Source organism: Dendrobates tinctorius, unplaced genomic scaffold (assembly GCF_039654945.1).
Source record: "Dendrobates tinctorius isolate UK_male_01 unplaced genomic scaffold, ASM3965494v1 ptg000046l, whole genome shotgun sequence".
Classification (NCBI taxonomy): domain Eukaryota; kingdom Metazoa; phylum Chordata; class Amphibia; order Anura; family Dendrobatidae; genus Dendrobates; species Dendrobates tinctorius.
In genome coordinates, this window is record NW_027361714.1 from 66,020,186 (window position 1) to 66,035,762 (window position 15,577).

The 15,577-nt window shown below is 42.4% G+C and overlaps 1 protein-coding gene across 1 annotated transcript in view; it reads right to left on the minus strand.

Annotated features, from left to right (window-relative positions):
- NT5DC1 (5'-nucleotidase domain containing 1) overlaps nucleotides 1–15,577 on the minus strand; it is a 430,483-nt gene that overhangs the window by 19,533 nt on the left and 395,373 nt on the right. The window contains exon 11 of the mRNA XM_073575978.1: nucleotides 10,429–10,597. Coding sequence (XP_073432079.1) covers nucleotides 10,429–10,597 — 169 coding nt within the window. The remainder of the gene's footprint in view (nucleotides 1–10,428; nucleotides 10,598–15,577) is intronic.

Consider the following 15,577-nt stretch of genomic DNA (forward strand, 5'->3'; position numbering starts at 1 on the left):
AAGAGGCCAGGAGCCATTTGGTGAGCTGCATTTCTTGCTACATGTTCACAGATTTATCAGTGGTAAAGCCAAACTTCACATGCCACAAATGCAAGCTTGTGACTCTGTTGGAGGAAAAGTTGCATAATCTCGAAGAGAGGTTAGCTACTTTGAAGATCATTAAGGAAGGTGAAGAGTTCTTGGACAGAGCAGAATTATCTCTTCATGTTACAGAAAGAGAAGAAATTCGAAGTGCACCTGAAGAAACAGAGGATTGGAGACATGTGACCCAGAGAAGCAGGAGGATCAGGAGGCAGTCAGCACCCATACTGCTCAGAAACCAGTACCAGGCTCTCACGCAGGAAAACGATGAAGAAATACATCAGGATAAGACTTTGCCAACAAACAGCAACCTTGTACGCCTTCAGAGTCCTCCTGGATGGAGAAAGAAAAATGTTGTGAAGAAGAAACGGAGAGTGGTGGTCATGGGGGATTCCCTGTTGAGAGGAACAGAGGCCGCTATCTGCAGACCGGATATAACTTCAAGAGAAATGTGCTGTCTTCCAGGTGCAAAAATTAAAGATGTGTCTGACAGGATATCAGGACTCTTCAGACCTACAGATGACTACCCATTCCTGCTACTACATGTGGGGACAAATGACACCGCAAGAAACGACCTGGAAACCATCTGCAGAGACTTTGAAGACTTAGGCAAGAAAGTGAAAGAACTGGGAGCGCAGGTGGTCTTCTCTTCCATCCTCCCAGTGGATGGCCATGGAACAAGGAGGTGGAATAAGATTCTGCAGGTGAACAACTGGCTACGTCGATGGTGCCGTCAGCAACGATTTGGATTTCTGGATCACGGAGTGAACTACTTATACGATGGACTACTTGCTAGAGATGGGGTGCACCTTACGAAGACTGGAAAGCAGGTATTTGGAAGTCGCCTTGCTACACTTGTAAGGAGAGCTTTAAACTAGAACAACATGGGAAGGGAAGCAAAAGACCAGAAAAAGCCATACACCTGACAAATGCTACTGAGAACTCTGCTATTAGAAGTGGAAAGAAAGAACAAAGACGAAAGAATCTAATTAAAAAAAATATTGGAGAAAGAGAAACGAATCACAAACTAAAATGTTTCTATACTAATGCACAAAGCATGGGCAACAAACAAGGAGAATTGGAACTACTAACACAGGAAAAGAAATATGATGTCATTGGAATCACTGAAACTTGGTGGGACAATACACATGATTGGAATACAAGACTAGAAGGATACAACTTATTTGCAAGAAACAGACTTGATAAACGAGGAGGGGGTGTCGCATTGTATGTTAGAAATGCGTATATCTGCACAGAGATTGAAGCTTCAGAGACTGGGAGTTCTGTGGAAACTGTTTGGGTAAGAATACAAGGACAGAACAATGGAAAGGACACCATTGTACGCATTTACTACAGGCCGCCTGTGCAAGCTGAAGATATGGATGAACTCTTTATGCATCAAATGGCCAAGTTCTCCAAAAAATATGACATAGTTGTCATGGGAGATTTCAACTATCCAGACATTTGTTGGGAATCTCTCTCAGGCAAAACTAACAGGTCAAGGAAATTCTTATCCTCTCTTGCTGACAACTTTATCTTCCAAAAGGTAAAGGAGAAAACAAGGGGAACTGCTACCTTGGATCTAATCCTTATAAACAGGGAGGAAATGTTTGAGGAGGTAAAAGTGGCTGGGACCCTAGGAGGTAGCGACCATGCTATTTTAGAATTTTGGATAACTAGAGGCGGAAGACCTGTGAAGACTCAGACGTCAAGGTTAGATTTCAGAAAGGCAGATTTTAAGGGATTCAGAAAGAGAATTGGAGGGATCCAATGGCTGGATACCTTAAAGACAAAAATGTCCAGGAAGGATGGGAAATCTTGAAAAATGAAATTCTCAAAGCACAGTTGTTAACAATTCCGAAAAGAGGGAAGAATAGGAAGCATTTAAGGAAACCAGGATGGATGAACACAGAACTTAAGCACATGCTAAAAAGGAAGCAAAAAATGTTTATAAAATGGAAAGAAGGAGGCATATCTAAAGAAGAATATAATGCTGTCTGCAGAACTTGCAAGGCACAAATCAGATTATCTAAAGCTGAAAATGAATTGAGGCTTGCAAGAGATGTCAAAACCAATAATAAAGGATTTTGGGGATATGTCAAAAGTAAAAGAAAAGTCAAAGATGCTATAGGATTTTTACAGGATGAAAATGATGAAATGGTAAGACAGGATGTTGAGAAGGCTGAACTTTTAAATTCCTATTTTGCATCTGTTTTCTCTCAGAAAGGAAATGTAACATCAACTGTTATTCACTGTCCTATTAAGGGAATAGAAGAATCCAGGATATCTATAAACAGAAAGATAGTGAGGAAACACTTAGCTAACCTAAATGTATTCAAGTCTCCAGGTCCAGATGAATTACACCCCAGAGTACTGAAGGAGATAGCAGAAGAAATTTTTGAACCCCTCTCCATAATCTTTGAAAATTCTTGGAGAACAGGAGAAGTGCCAGAAGACTGGAGAAGAGCAAATGTTGTTCCTATCTTCAAAAAGGGGAAGAAGGTGGACCCAGGCAACTATAGGCCGGTGAGTCTGACTTCTATACCAGGAAAGATCTTTGAACAAATTATTAAACAACATGTATGTCAATACCTGGATAAGAATGAAGTGATTAAACAGAGTCAGCATGGGTTTGTAACTAATAAGTCATGTCAGACTAATTTAATTTCCTTCTATGATGGTATTACTGATTGGGTGGATCAAGGAAATGCTGTAGATATAGTATATCTTGACTTCAGCAAAGCATTTGACAAAGTCTCTCATACAATCCTTATTGAAAAAATGACTAAGTATGGAATGGACAAGGCAACTGTTAGGTGGATTCATAACTGGCTTAGTGATCGGACCCAAAGAGTGGTCGTAAATGGCTGCACATCCAGTTGGAAGAATGTCTCAAGTGGGGTACCACAGGGCTCTGTATTGTTCAACATCTTTATCAACGATTTAGATGAAGGAATTGAGGGTAAACTGATTAAATTTGCTGATGACACAAAGCTAGGTGGGATAGCTAATACTAGAGAAGAGAGAGAGAGGATTCAAAAAGATTTAAATAAACTGGAGAAGTGGGCAGCAACTAACAGAATGGTTTTTAACAGGGAGAAATGCAAAGTACTACATCTGGGCAATAAAAATGAAAAAAGCATATATAGAATGGGAGGAATAGGGCTAAGTGACAGCACATGTTAAAAAGACTTGGGTATACTAATAGATCACAGACTGAATATGAGTCAACAGTGTGATGCAGCAGCAAAAAAGGCAAATGCAATTCTAGGATGTATTAACAGAAGCATACAGTCTAGATCACGTGAAGTAATTATTTCCCTCTACTCCTCTTTGGTCAGACCTCATCTGGAATATTGTGTCCAATTTTGGGCACCACATTTTAAAAAAGACATCAACAAACTGGAGCAAGTTCAGAAAAGAGCGACCAGAATGGTGACCGGTCTGCAAACTCTGTCTTATGAGGAAAGGTTGCAGGATTTGGGAATGTTTAGTTTGCAAAAGAGAAGACTGAGAGGAGACTTAATAGCTGTCTACAAATATCTAAAGGGCTGTCACATTGTAGAAGGATCAACTTTATTCTCATTTGCACAAGGAAAGACTAGAAGCAATGGGATGAAGCTGAATGGGAGGAGACACAGATTAGATATTAGAAAAAACTTCTTGACAGTTAGAGTGATCAATGAGTGGAACAGGCTGCCACGAGAAGTGGTGAGTTCTCCTTCAATGGAAGTCTTCAAACAGAGGCTGGACAGACATCTAACTGGGATGATTTAGCGAATCCTGCTTTGAGCAGGGGGTTGGACTAGATGGCCCAGGAGGTCCCTTCCAACTCTACGATTCTATGATTCTATGATGAAGCAACTACTGTGTGCAAATGAAGCCGGGGCTGGGAATCTTTGCTTCGCTGTGCATGCTGTCCATGCCACCTGACTCTTCTCCGGTAATTGAGTGTGAAAAAGACTAAGGGTACCATTACATTTAGCGATGCACCAGCGATTCCGACCATGATACGACCCGGTCAGGATCGCTGGTGCATCGCTAAATGCTAAATGGTCGCTAGTGAGCTGCCAAACAGGCAGATCTCACCAGCGACATAGCAGCGGTCGGCGGTCGTTACTTACCTGTCAGATGTGGCGATGAATACGTCCTCCTGCTCGCGTCCACGCGTCGCTCGTCGGCGCCAGCAGGAAGCCCAGCAGGAAGTGGCCGACGAGAAACGGTCCAGGACGTTCTCGCGTGATCAGCGATAACCAGCAGGGGAGCCGGTCGGAGGTAAGTATCACACACAGAGATATTGCTAGCAATATTGCTGCTGCGTCACAAAATCGGTGACGCTTTAGCGATATCGCTAGCGATCTCTCTGTTTGTGACGGGGGCTTATCTCTTTGAAAAGACCACTCATTTATGTAGACCCGATTATGACCAATTTTCAGTTCCATCACATATAGAAAAGCCTCAATCTAGCACTTGTTTCAAATATCTGAATTATTCAAAACTTCAATAAAAACAGATGCTTACAACTTTCATAAAGTTCACTTTTTAAAAGCAAAAGGAATAAAATGCATATGCATACTTAAGACACACACTGTGCAACTTGTTTTATTACAAATCCCAATTACGGCTCAAAAGTAATAATATAGGCACTTCCATACAGTAACATAAACCTACAAAGAAAGAAAAGCTAAACCTCCATCAAAGACACAAATATATTAAAAGGAAAAACAAATTACTCAGAAAACTAATTGCAACAATCTTTCCCTGCTTTTTTCTATGCAATACCATACTACAAAATACTCTATTTGCACACCCCAAAAGGTTATTTTCCTAAGAAATTTATTCAAGACCACGCTGCAAAATATGAGTACACCTCAATGAAAGTCTAAGGCTAGTTAGACACTAGCGTTTGGAGGAGCAGCGGACGCTCGCCATGAAGCTCCGTCCCCTGCCGCGCCTCCTCCGGTCAGCTCCGCCTATGGGCGCATGACGCTGCATGCGACCTGCGTACCTTATCTTTAGCATTGGGTACGCAGGTCGCGCGCGGGTATGCTTTTGCCGGCGCATTTGTCCTTTTGACGATGCGTTTGGCGCAGGTCGGCGCACCGTCAAAAGGGCGCATGCGACGCTGCACCTCCAAACGCTAGTGTGAAACCAGCCTAAGAAGCAAAAATGAAGCTTATACTATAAAATTCTAATTAACAACAGTTTATCTACAGGTAAGTCTAATTATTCATTAAACGTGTTAGGCGTCGTATTTCTGCGTTTACTACGCAGGGATCCAGACCCTCACATTCTGCAGTCTCCTGCTGTTTATCTACTGCAGAGGAGATTGCCTTGCAGCAAATCTCTCCTGAGGCTAAGTTCTTCTGTTCTCCTACTGAGCATGCTCATGGGACGATCTCCCATTGGAGATCGGGAGTCATGTGCTCAGGTCCCGCTCCAGATCTCATTGGTCCATCTCAGAGATCTGGAAGCTTGTGGAAGGTCCCGGCTGCTATAAAAGGTGCGCATGGCTGTTCCGCCATGCGCTAGTATAGACTTACTTGCTGCTGTGTGTATGAGGATGGCTGTATGATTCTGGTGAATGACTCATTATAAAACCCCTTCCCTCTGATATTACGTATGTGGTCAGGGACTGAGTTAGAATCAGCGCCAGCACTCCTCTGCTGCAACATCCACAGCTGCTAGCGTCCGACATTGCGCTTGCGTCATAGCTTTGTCGTTCAGCGGCAGTGTCCACGCCGAGCTGCAGTAGCAGCTCTCCTTAGCGTCCGCAGCTGTGACTCCGCACACACGGTAGGTCTAGACGGACGTAGTGCCACCGTCTTGGGCTACTCCTGTGACCTCATACCGTGTGTGTATTTTTTACTGAGTACTGTGACCTCAACAGGCTCGGTCTGTGTATTTGTGCTTATTTGGCATCTCTGTGACTTAACAGAGATTGCTCTGCGCACCTGGGTGACGTTTAACCCTGCGCACATTACCGCCATATTGCTCCTGCCACCACTTAGCAGCGGTTATATCACCTACTGCACGGTGGACCCCGAGCGGTGAACGTACTTTATTATTATTTTTATTTAGTGCGTTCCGCCATTCCTAACAACATGTATGCAGCTGACAGTTGAATATAAAAGGGTGTTACTTAAAGAAAAACCCTTTCCATTTCATGCTGTCAGCAATGGCACCACATAGGAGAGAAATGTCAACACTTGAGAAAGAAAATAATTTCTTTACACAAGAAAGGTGAAGGCTACAAGATGACCAGTAAAGCTTTACTCTTCAGTCAGAATACTGTGGCAAAAGTGATACCAATATTTAACAAAGAGAGAACTGCAGCCATTTCACAAAGACACCCAGGTCCACAGAAGTTAACACCTAAGGATACATGCACAGTGGCGTATAACATGACCAAGTGATATCCGATGTTTTATCTTATAGCACTCGGCCCAATGTTATACTATGAAGCAGTGCAGATCCACAATTATTTTCTCATGCCGATTTGGCATGATAAAACAATCGCAGCATGCTTCATGTGGCTCCGATTTTTGGACCATGCTGACCCATATAAGTCTACGGCTATGTGTGAAACATCGGACTGCGCTCACAGAGACAATAGAGAAGATGGAGAAAATAAGTTCTCTGTCTTCTCTGCACCTGTATACAAAAAAGATTGCACTCTATCGTGCTAAAGCATGTCAATATGAAATATATGAAATATAAATAGCAACACGGCTTTGAATATTAGGAAAAAAATGACGCTTTGCACACAATGTGGCCAAATCATGCCTGCCCATCAACCAAAGTCAAGGTGGTCTCAAACGACTGATGGGTCCCTATCCATGTGAATATATGCTTAGTGGTTGGGTGAAGCCACTTATTGCCAAACTAATGTGTTTTTTCTTTTAAATTATAATGACAACCCAAAACATCCAAATGACTCTGATCAAAAGTTCACATACCCTGGTAATTTTGGCCTGATAACATGCACAGAAGTTGACACAAATGGGTTTGAATGGCTACTAAAGGTAAGATTCTCACCTGTGACCTGTTTGCTTGTAATCAGTGTGTGTTAGTTAAATGTCTCACACTGATAACACCTGCTTTTATCTAAAGTAAGTTCTGGAAGCAGATTCTCATGCAGATCAGTGTCCCGCCCATAGTTCTTAACAACTCATTTGAATATAAGAAAAATGTGCATTTCTGTGGAATAAAACCTCAGATCGCAGATATCAAGGTATCAGGTTAGTCAGCTTCCTAGCTACATGCTCATTTAGAGGGCTTAGGAGGGATGATCCTACTTAGAGACTCCCTTTAACTATACATCCCCTCAAACAATACTCCAATACATATTACCCTAATACTTTCATAAATGATACATTTTCTGTACATGTTAAACAAACATGAGCAGCCATATATTAACTGATATATGGATGATGATATATGCATAATGGTCACATCAATAAACGGAACAGTGTAATCAATCAATTATACCCAGTTGTAAATATTGGTACACACAGAAGCTGAAAACACAGCTCCAACTCATAAAATTACATCCATGAGTTCTTCTACTGTAATCAGAAGTGCTGCTGCTAAAGCCTATTTTGCTGTATTTAATGTAGTATTGATGCTGTCTGACCCTGAGACACTCCCCAATAAACAGGAAGAAGAGAGGACCATAGTTCTTGCTTTTTCATGACATACATATATACTTTCATGAACTTGGCGATACTTCTATTTTAACCCCTCTGTGCCATCCGATGCACTATTCCATCCATGTGACCTGGGACTTAATTACCATGGACGGAATAGTACGTCATGCCCTTTAATGCGACACTGCGACCGAAGTCGCGGTGATCGCATTAAAAGTCCGGCGGCACCTTACTTCCAGGGAAGATGGTGTTGGCATCCCGGGGGGGTGTCCCCGCCCACCCACACTCAAGATCGCTGTGATTGGCTGCTCAATTCTGAACAGCCAATCGCAGCCTCTCTCATTGTTTCAGACAATCAGATTGGCTGAAACAGTGAGGTCCCAGCCTAGGATCGAGTACCGATGTACTCGATCTTAGGCCAGTGCCTGGAAATGCCAGGAATCATCTAAAACCCATCAGATTGGCGCGATCGACGATCACATCGATCGCGCCAATCGTAGGGCACAGCCGCGGTGTTACTGTGCTATGCCCTGCCAGGACCGGCCTAAGATCGGTGCTGTAAGAGCACCAATCCTACGCTGGTGCCTAGGAAAGGCCAGGCATGGCCTGCAGCTGCTGATTGGCGCGATCGATGTAATCGTTGATCACTCCAATTACAGGGCACAGCCGCGGTGTGACCGCACTATGCCCTGTCAGTGAACTGCTGATGACCTGCCTAGGATCAGAGCTGTGAGCTCCGATCCTAGGCCGGTGCCAAGCAACACCAGAGTCACCAGGACCAGCTCTGATTGGTGGGAGTGATGTGATCATCAATCCCAGCAATGACAGGTCACAGCAGCGGTATGACCGCTCTGTGACCGCACTGCAGGTCCACAAACTAGCTGTGAAAGCACCCCAACAAACCATGTGGAGCTGCAATAGACTGCTAAATACTAAATTTACCCTACATTCCCTCTCCTTGCAATCACATTGTGCCATAACCAGGTAAATATGCTTTTCATGTCCTGGGGACACTGGGTAGCTTGCTCATTAAAGTTGCAAAGCCTCCTACAAATGGAATTTTCTTAGTTTTTAGCAAAAATGTAAGGAAAATATTTTTGTTCAAAATTTTTAGGCAATTCTTTGAAAACTTCACAGAAAAAGTACATGAAAACAAAAAAAAATAAACCTATTCTACATGAAATTCTTACCTTAGAGTTGAATATACTGTCCTTAAATGGGTTAAGCAGGACTATTTAGTTTTTTTTTTTTCACTACGGGGCTTAGAATTAACAGGCAGGCAGTTGCTAATTGCCTGCACAGAGCGTTGATGGACCGCTCCTGATGGCGATTCAGTGTCTTAAACTGACATCACGTCGACAGAGCAGCAACTCCTCTTCTGTTGTTTTGACATGGTGCGATTGCCAATTTCATGCTGATTGACAGCCAGCTCCCTATTGCAAGGAGTCACCTGTCCATCAGCATGGCGTTGGCAGTCACGTCCTGTTGACAGAGCAATCTGGAAAAAGAGGAGCTGTTTGGTTGAGGTAGAGGAGGTGAATCATTGACAGGAGCAGTCAGTGACTGCTCTGAGCTGGCACCAGGTACAACATGTAGGTAGTTGCCTCTATTATCCCATCGTAAAAAAATAAAAAATAGTTCTGAGCAACCTCTTTAAATAGAGAACTTGCAAAGGATTACACTATTTGATTGTTTTGTATGCATTAGCTTTATCCAAAATTCCGCTTTGTGTGATCGAAAGTCTGAGACTGATGTGGCACACGGTTCTACACATATAGTGAAGCAGTGCTTTTAATATAACGGAAGTGTAGAAACAGTTCTCACCATCTAATGGCGTTCTTTGTTTTTCTTCTTACAAATACAGTACTCCAAGGCTGATGTTTCAATAGTGCTCAGTGTAAGTGGGAATGGAGAACAGGTCTTGCAGTACTTTCAAGTTCTGCTGTACCACCACAATTATATCAAACTCACTTGGAACATTCTCACGAAATAATGATGTTTAGTCGCCCATTTTGTTTCCCTGAGAGGCTAACAACATCAATAGATGGTGAGGAAGTTTATTATAGTTGAGACAGTAAAGTTGAACTGTAAAAGGCTGCAAAGAAATAGTGTCTGGGTGGCCTGGGACTGAAGCTGGAGATCCATGCCATGCTTACACCGAGCTATTGAAACAACACCTCTGCATGGCAATGCTTGCAGTGACAAAATGATTCATCCAGCTTAGTTATATTTCTTATGAACACCATGTGCCTGTAGAAACTGTATATATACAGCTGAATTACGAGCTGTCTGTGATCTCTGGTCACCGTGCAGCGAGAGGTCTTGTGTTTGAGCGTAATTAGAAGTCTTGCTTTTTATCGGTTTAGACTTTTTATTAACTTATAGAGTTGCCGATTCCTAACTTCAGCATCCAAAAGTTAATGTACAATATAAGGCACCCCTTCCTCAAACTTTAGGTTTCAGTTGTGATGTGAAGGTGGGTGGGGGGATAGGGTTCCCTCTGTGCTTGTGACATTTTAGCATAACTCCTTGTTTCTGCAGGTTGAAGTTGTGTCTGGTGTTCCAGATGTGTTCCATTAAAGAAAAAAATGTGAACAGCTACTGTAGTGTACTTATGGAGCACAGAAGCCATATTTTTCTAACCTTTACAACCCTTTAACTTACAAAGCATAGCCATCACGAAGATCCAATTGCTTACCTACTATTGCCGTGATGCTGGGGATAGCTATTGTGCTGTAATTCCTAATACTGGAACAGCACCATGTCAGATTTGGTGTATCCTGAGAGCTCTTAGCTTCAGCAATGAAGTCTGCAAAGTAGGATCCCCATTTCTTCGATATAGAATCATTTTCTTGTACTGAAAGGCTCTAAAATGAGAAACAAAATGACTTGGTTCTTTATATGATGTACTGTGGAATATAAGCCGAGTGTTACATCAAATGTGGGCACTGATAAACCTCTGTTTAGTGGTAGACAGCTGCAAATCACATATCTAGATATATAGTCAAACAATAAGATCTCAGCCTCCTGCAGTACTAGGTGAAACGTAGACGCTTACTGCATACATTTAAACACTGAACTTACTAATGAGTACTATGCGCCCCCTATAGGCAACTCCTGGTAGCCAGAATTTTATGATCTAAGTTCACACAGATGCGAGGAATTTTGAGGTCTCTATGAGAAAAACTATATCCTGACTCTTTCTAAAATCTAATCCGAAATGACTCAACACAACATATTATAAGACTATAAAGCAGTTTAAAAAAAAAAGTGACCTACACACCCTCTTTGGGTAACCGCCGCTGTTCCAGGTGTCTGCTATTGTATGCAGCACTGAAGTCACATCGACAGTGCTGCAGCCAGTATGAGAGCTCGGTGGGTTTGCCCGAGTTGGTAGCTTGAGCCGCTGAGCTCACCGCTTGGCTGCAGAGTTGGTGATGTGACGTCAGCGCCAGAGACAACAACAGACACTAGAAGCAGTGTCCAAGACTCAGCGCAGGACCCAGTGAGTAAAACAAAGAAAAAACTTCAGGTGGGGGACAAGGGTGTTCCAAAAGTGAAAAACTCCTTTAGGCTATGTACTTACAATGAATATTTGGTGAGTTGTTGATGTTGCAGATTTTTTAAAAATGCTAATAACCTATTTTACTTAATTAATGCACAAATGCTGCAACATCAAAAACTCACCAAAAGCTCACCGTGGGAATGTAGCTTTAAAGGGAATCTGTCAAATGAAAAATGCTATTAACCTGCAGATACGGGATTAATTTGCAGGCTAATAGATCTCTGAATCTGCCTGGAGTCCACACTTAGGGTCCCGTTACATTTAGCAATGCACAAGCGATCCCGATAACGATACGACCCGGTCACGATCGCTGGTGCATCGCTAAATGGTCGCTAGTGAGCTGCCACACAGGCAGATCTCACCAGCGACGCAGCAGCCCGTCGGTGGTCGTTCTTACCTGTCACACGGCAGCGATGATGACGACTTCCGCCTGCGTCCATGCGTCGCTAGTTGGCGCCAGCGGGACGCCAACGAGGAAGAAATGGCCCAGGAAGTTTGAGCGCGATCAGCGATATCCAGCGGGGGGCCGGTCGCAGGCACGTGTCACATGTAGGGAGATCGTTGGCGATATCGTTGTTGCGTCACAAAATCGGTGACACTTTAGCGATATCGCTAGCGATCTCGCTATGTGAGAAGGGGGCTTTAGACTCCCAATGCTGTGAGAAAATTCACTTTATTCCCCCCGGCAGCGTTCAGTCACCACTCTGTGTAAAGAGAGCGGCAGCTGTAAACACACTCCAGGCATTGACTGACAGCCGACCTTAGTGCTGATCCTGCTATCAGTCAGCGCTGGGGATGAAAATACAGTACCTCTCCCGTGACTGACACCCGAATGATACTGGGAGGAATAAGGTTCATTTCAGCAAAGATCTAAGTGCAGGCGGGGTCAGAATTAAAGTTGAGTGAATTTGTTTGGATTTTGTCTGCGAATCTGAATTTGGCATATTCGTGTCATATTGGTACCCTATTCGTGCTGAATATATGTTTGATGATCGGTTCCGAACATATTCGGAAATTTCTACTCCCATTGACTGTGTTCAACGAATATTGCAAAAACAATATTTGCTACCGATAGTATGCGGAACCAAATCCGAACAAATTCGCTCAACTCTAGTCAGAATGCTGTCAGATGTCTGCAGGTTAATAGCATTGTTTCAAGTGACAAGTTCCCTTTAATGCTGGAATTTACATGGTGTTGAAAGGGGGCACTTATTTTATTCCCAATGCAATTGCTCATATACTTAAGGTTAATACTCTGACACACATTTAAATCTTTGCCCATGTTTGAGAGACCTGACACAGCTACTGTAGTCGAGTGTGTAAATATTAAATATCAACCAAATATGCTGTGAGAACCAGAACTGTGCAACCATTCAGGGAATATTAATACAGTAAAACAAACATACTATGTTCTTCATTGAAATGATCAGCTAAGCAGATAAATATTCAGCATAAATCAGATAATACGTTGCTGAGTGTCGGGCAAACTTAACCCAATATGATCTTTCTCTGCGAGTTTTGTATTTTAGTTTTAATAAATAAAGTTGGTAGCGCTAGAGTGTCCCCAGCATTCACTCTTCAGAGCCTACAACAGCGCAGTACATGGCTATGGTGGACAGGAGTAAACTGTTTAAAAATTCATGAGTCAGAGCTTTTCAAGAATGTAGTCCATATATATATATATATATATATATATATATATGTGTGTATATATATATATATATATATATATATACAGCTCTGGCAGAAATTAAGAGACCACCACATCAAATCCCTGTCATGGGCAGCCCAGTCTCCAGACCTGAACCCCATTGAAAACCTCTGGAATGTAATCAAGAGGAAGATGGATAGTCATAAGCCATCAAACAAAGAAGAACTGCTTACATTTTTGAGCCAGAAGCAGTGTGAAAGACTAGTGGAAAGCATGCCAAGACGCATGAGAGGTGTTTCTAAAAATAATGGTTATTCCACAAAATATTGATTTTTGAACTCTTCATGAGTTAAAACATTAGTATTGTTGGTTCTAAATGATTATGATCTTGTTTTCTTTCTTGTTTTCTATTTGAGGTCTGAAAGCACTGGTCTTTATTTTAATTTTGTCAGAAAAAAAATACAAAATTTATTGCTTGGAAATTCGGAGACATGTTGTCAGACGTTTATAGACTAAAAGAAAAATTTACATTTTATTCAAAAATATACCTATGAAGAGAAAAATCAGACAAACTGAACAATTTGCAGTGGTCTCTTAATTTTTAATCACAGCTTTCATGCGTCTTGGCATGCTTTCCACCAGTCTTTCACACTGCTTTTGGGTGACCTTATGCCACTCCTGGTACAAAAATTTAAGCAGTTTTTCTTTGTTTGATAGCTTGTGACTATCCATCTTCCTCTTGATTACATTCCAGAGGTTTTCAATGGGGTTCAGGTCTGGAGAATGGGCTCGCCATGACAGGGATTTGATGTGGTGGTCCTTCATCTACACATTGATTGACCTAGCTGTGTGGCATTGTGCATTGTCCTGCTGGAAAAAGTCCTCAGAGATGGGGAACATTGCCTGAGCAGAAGGAATCAACTGTTTTTCCAGGATAACCTTGTTTGCGGCTTGATTCATACGTCCCTTCACAAAAATTAACCTGCCCAATTCCAGCCTTGCTGAAGCATCCCCAGATCATCACCGATCCTCCATCAAATATCACAGTGGGTGCAAGACACTGTGGCTTGTACGCCTCTCCAGGTCTCCGTCTAACCATTAGACGACCAGGTGTTGGGCAAAGCTGAAAATTAGACTCATCAGAGAAGATTACCTTACCTCAGTCCACTATGGTCCATTCTTTATAGTCTTTGGCAAACTTTAGCCTTGCTCTCCTTTGCTTCTCATTGATGAAAGGCTTTTTTCTAGCTTTACATGACTCGAGCTCTGCCTCTAGGAGCCTGTTACCAACTGTTCTTGCCTTGCATTTCACCCCTACTGCTATTTGCCTTTTGATTTCATCCTGCGGTTGCTGAGTGAGATTCGAATAAGATGATGGTCATCCCGGTCAGTGGAGAGTTGTTTTCGCCCTCTGCTGATCTGTAGCTTTGTTGTCCCCAATGTCTGCTGCTTGACCTTGTTGTAATGGACTGCCGTCTTAGAAATTTTAAGGATGGAGCATCATGACACTCACTGTATCCCTCTGCTAGCAAAGCCAGAATTGAGCCCCTTTTTTCCTCACTCAAAACTTTTCTTTTCAACTCCTTTGGCATGCTTAAAAGTTATTTTTTCATTCCTATTACTATTGGGATATTACTAGCACTTGTTTAGCCATCCAGCTTGTCCTATTGCAAGAGGATTGTGAACATCACAGCAGGTTTTTTTTTTTTGTACTTTCCTTTGTTAAATAAGATTTGGTTCAGGTGATCACCTAATCAGAAGCACATTAAGTAGAATGAGGTGTACTCTGGTTAGAATTCAACTGACACTGGAATGGAATGGCTGTCAGACATGTAGAGAAACTGATTTTTATAAAACTGTGCAGTGGTCTCTTAATTTTTGCTAGAGCTGTATATATGCACGTACACACACATACACACCATGAGTACACTTTTGCTGCACCAATATGCATAGTAGTGCTGCAAAACCGAAACCAGGCATGTGTGGGCAGATCTAACTTTCAGCCAGGGAATATGAACCCTTGTGGGAGTTGGAAATGCGGCCACATAAGTTATAGTAATTCTTTCCTGATAGATTTATTGCCTCGGTGTAGAAAAAATAAAGGAGCAACTTTTCTAACAGTTAAAAGTATCCGATTATTCTGTGTATACAGCCTCTAACTATTTCCATGGTTACATACTACTAAAAAAGTCTACTTGTACTCTGCTCCTGAATCCATTTGTTACTCTTTTCACTCACTCCTTTTGTATACTACAAGGATAATAGTAGACTATGACTATACGCACAAAGCTGTTAAAGGGGATCTGTGACCAGGTTTTTGGTATGCTATCAAGCATGGTATAGGGGCATCACTGTTCTTTCTGTTGCAGATCTAGTAGTTTTCTGAATGCTGAGCTCTGTATAACCACACCCACACCATTGACTGGCTGCTGTGCACACTTTAAACTGACAGAAAGCTGCTAATCAGCGGTGGAGGCGGGGTTACACAAAGCAGGGGGACTACTTCGCACAAGACAACTAGTCCTCTAGTGATAACCTTCTGCGGACAAAATTCAGATTTTATTGAAACTCCAACAAGCAGTCCAGTGATACGCCACAGGAATGACGGTCTCTGTCCAAACATCAAGCTGC